Genomic DNA, 3,725 nt, shown 5'->3' on the forward strand with positions numbered 1-3,725 from the left:
TCGCTCTTCACATGTTTTCCCTCCATCTATCGACTTTCAAATGCTCAAGAGAAACATTAACCCTGTTAATCTCACTGATTCTTAGGGTGGCAAGTAATATTCATAAACACAAGCCCCCTTCTTCTGGACCAATAACAAAAGACCCTTCCAATATTTGGGTGTCATGTCATATTCTTCAGCTCAGATCTGGCATAATTTGTATATTTCATGTCTCTAATTAAGACAATATTGATTTCTAACATTGACCCAAGACTCAGCTTTTAAAGAGAATGAACTAGATTAAAACAATACATACTTGGTTGGTGTTTACTTTTATTGAGCCCAGAAATATGAAATGTGCTCTTGACTCTGGTAGAATTTGAACTCAGAACATATACATTTGCAACTAAATACTATTTTGACTGAATCTGTTCATCACCATCGTCATCATTATCGTTGTCATCATCATCATCGTTGTCATCATCATCATCATCATCATCATCACCATATTTAATGTCCACTTCCCATGTTGGTATGGGTGGGACAGTTTGACAGGAGCCAGCCATGCAAAAGCCTGTACCAGACTTCTGTAACTGTTTTGGCAGGGTTTTTACAGCTGGATGTCCTTCCTAACACCAACCACCTTGCAGAGTGGACTTAGTGCTTTTTACATGGCACAAGCACAGGTGAGATCAGTTTTGGGAAGGTTTTTACAGCTGGATGCCCTTTGAAGCACCAACCACTTTATAGTATGGACTCGATGCTTTTCAAGTGGCACTTGCACTGATAGGGTCACCAAGTAACTTGCAAGACAAAATAAAAATCTTTTGAGAGAGGAGGGGCCATTGGAGGAGGAGATCTTGTGCCAGATGATGAAAGGTTATAGTGAGACAGAGAGATAGAAACAGGTGTCTTGCTGTAGAGGAGGTACAAGGTTACCTGGCCGGAGGGAGAGAAAGAGAGAGAGAGGTTAGGGTTAGAGAGGTTAGGGGAGAGATCAGGAATGAAGATAGAAAAAGGTGTGCTACTGCAAAGGCAGTACATGGTTACCCTATCTGAGGGAAGTGCAGGAGAAGGAGAGAGAAAGAGGAAAACAGCTGGATAGAAATGGTGGCAAAGTGTCAGGTATACTCACAAGGGATGGAACACAAAGGTTGGGAGCTTGGGGAGAGCAGTGATACAGTGGGACAGGGACAGGAGGACAGGATTGGGGAATGGGAGGTAAACATAATGCATGAAGTGGAAATATGGGCAAGAGAAGAAATGTAGAGATGTAGTTTAGTTTGTTGTGGTAGGGTGAGTGAGATTTTTTCTTGTTAAGTGCAGGTGGGACACACAGTGCTTCTAGAACTCAGTTTGCTGACATGGGTGGGTCTTCTCAAGAACCTCATATCATCAGACATTTTGGTCCATTGTCATTTCCTCTGTGAGGTCCAACATCCTGTGATCAGTCCTTACCACTTCATCCCACGTCTTTCTGGGTCACCCTCTTCTGCAGATACCATCCACTTTCAGTGATCCCCAATTCTTTATGCAGCTGTCCTCATTCATATGCATCACATGTCCAAACCAATGTAGTCTTCTCTCTAGAATGCTACATTTGATTCCTCATACACCCAACTTTTCTCTCAATACATTTGCACTTTGTCGTACATGTGCACTGATGTTGCACATCCAACAGAACATACTACCTTCATTTCTCTCCAGTCTACGCATGTCTTCTGCATTGAGAGCTCATGTCTCACTTCCAAGGAGTATAGGCCATTCACACACAAGCATCATACAGTCTACTTTTCACTCTGAGTGAAGAGTCCTTTTATTGCTGTTATATACTCACAATAACTATTGTGTGATGGAATATTCTGGATAGAGTTTCAATTACTCAAGAAATAAGGAAAACACATTTCATCCTTATTTCAAACTTTAACAGAAAGATATTAAAGGATTAATCATGGAATATTATAGTATTTAACATGGGATATAGTAGGATTAGTTATCAGAATTCCATAACTTATGTAATTTTTTCTATAATTCCTGTATTTTTGTATTTCAGAGTGAAATTATTGGAAATGAACTCAAAGACTATAACGTTAAAATTAAATCTGGATACAGTACAAGTGTTCTTAATTTCAAGCATCCTATTGAACGTGGTATTATTACCAACTCGGATGAGATGGAGAAGATTTGGCTGCATGCATTCAAAGAGTTGAAAGTTGCACCTGCGGAAAGTTCTGTCTTGTTGACTGAGGCTGTTTTTAACTCCAAGGACAACAGAGAAAAGATGGCCGAAATTGTGTTTGAAAAGTTTAACACTCACGCATTATGCATTGCTGATCAGGCTTTACTGTCCCTCTTTGCTTCTGGTCGTATCACAGGTATGTCTGTGAATGTCGGTCATGGCATCACCCAAATTGTTCCTGTCTCTAGAGGGTCAATTATACGAGACGCTGCTGTCCAGTGGGAGTTTGGTGGTCAGGACATGACAGATTACCTTACGAGGATGTTGATTCAATGTGGCTATTCCTTTGACAGTCATTCTCAAACGGAAACTGTCTGTAACATCAAAGAGAAGTGCTGTTATGTTGCTCCAGACTTTGAACAGGAATTGCAGACTACAGCCTCTGAGAAATATAAATTACCTGACAAACAAGTCATTAGCATTGGCAATGAATGATTCCGAACCCCGGAACTTATGTTCCAGCCAAGTTTAACTGGTGAAGAGTCTCAGAGTATTCATGAAAGAATTCGTAAATCAATCATCAAATGTAATTGGTGGGTTAAACGGTCCCTATTTAAGAACATTGTATTGTCCGGTGGCTCTACAATATTCAGAGGCTTTTCCCAGCGCCTAAAAAAGGAAATGAGTTCCATTCTGGCACCTACCACAATATTTCAGATTATTGATTATGAAGAACGTAAATATGGTACATGGCTTGGTGGTGCCGCATTGGCTTCTCTGTCTACCTTTAAAGATCAGTGGATTAGCAGAGAAGAATATGATGAACATGGCTCAAATATTCTCGATAAAAAATATATGTAATATGTATGTGTCATTGATATATATATATATATATATATATATATATATAATGAATATAAATCCCATTCTGTGTGTGTGTGGATGTGTGTAAAAGATTATAACGGCTGTATTGTTCAACTGATTTTCTCCAAACTGGGAACATACATTACTTATGTTCCAGGGATGGTTTTAGACTCTTAAAATTTTTCACATAATGAGTAATGGGACCCCTGAGAGCAGCAAACATCCTTTCTTGAGTTACATGGAGAAGGGAGGTAACCCTTTGCGAAGTAACTTTTAGAAACTGATTGGGTCCTTTACATCCATTGATCAAAAAATTACCACAACCTCATCTAATATATAAAATAGAGATGTGTGTGTGTATTCGCTTTTCACACGAAAACAGCTTCACCAATTGCTTCCATACTTGTGATGTATGAATAATTTGACCTTGGATACATATTAGGATCTTCATTTGATTTTTTATTTTAAAAAAATTGCTTTTTATATTAGATTCACGTCTTTGAAAGTTTTTTTTAAATATTTACTTCCGGTTTTCTAGCGTCAGTGACATCTATATCTCTCTATCTATGTCTCTCTATCCATCTATCTCTATGTTTCTATATCTCTCTATCTATATCTTTCTATCCATCTCTATCTTTCTCTCTATCTATCTATCTGTCTATATCTTTCTATCCATCTCTATCTTTCTCTCTATCTATCTATC

At 38.5% G+C, this 3,725-nt stretch overlaps 2 protein-coding genes across 2 annotated transcripts in view; both read left to right on the forward strand.

Annotated features, from left to right (window-relative positions):
• The window catches only part of LOC106867591 (actin, cytoplasmic 2-like), a 7,350-nt gene extending 4,697 nt beyond the window's left edge, over positions 1-2,653 (forward strand). The window contains exon 2 of the mRNA XM_014912510.1: positions 2,033-2,653. Coding sequence (XP_014767996.1) covers positions 2,033-2,653 — 621 coding nt within the window. The remainder of the gene's footprint in view (positions 1-2,032) is intronic.
• Positions 2,654-2,671: 18 nt separating this feature from the next.
• On the forward strand, positions 2,672-3,019 carry LOC106867581 (actin, cytoskeletal 3). The gene has a single exon (XM_014912498.1). It carries the CDS (start codon positions 2,672-2,674, stop codon positions 3,017-3,019), a length of 348 nt encoding a protein of 115 aa, XP_014767984.1.
• The last annotated feature ends 706 nt before the right edge of the window (positions 3,020-3,725 follow it).

This window comes from Octopus bimaculoides, chromosome 27, assembly GCF_001194135.2.
Source record: "Octopus bimaculoides isolate UCB-OBI-ISO-001 chromosome 27, ASM119413v2, whole genome shotgun sequence".
In the NCBI taxonomy this organism is placed as follows: domain Eukaryota; kingdom Metazoa; phylum Mollusca; class Cephalopoda; order Octopoda; family Octopodidae; genus Octopus; species Octopus bimaculoides.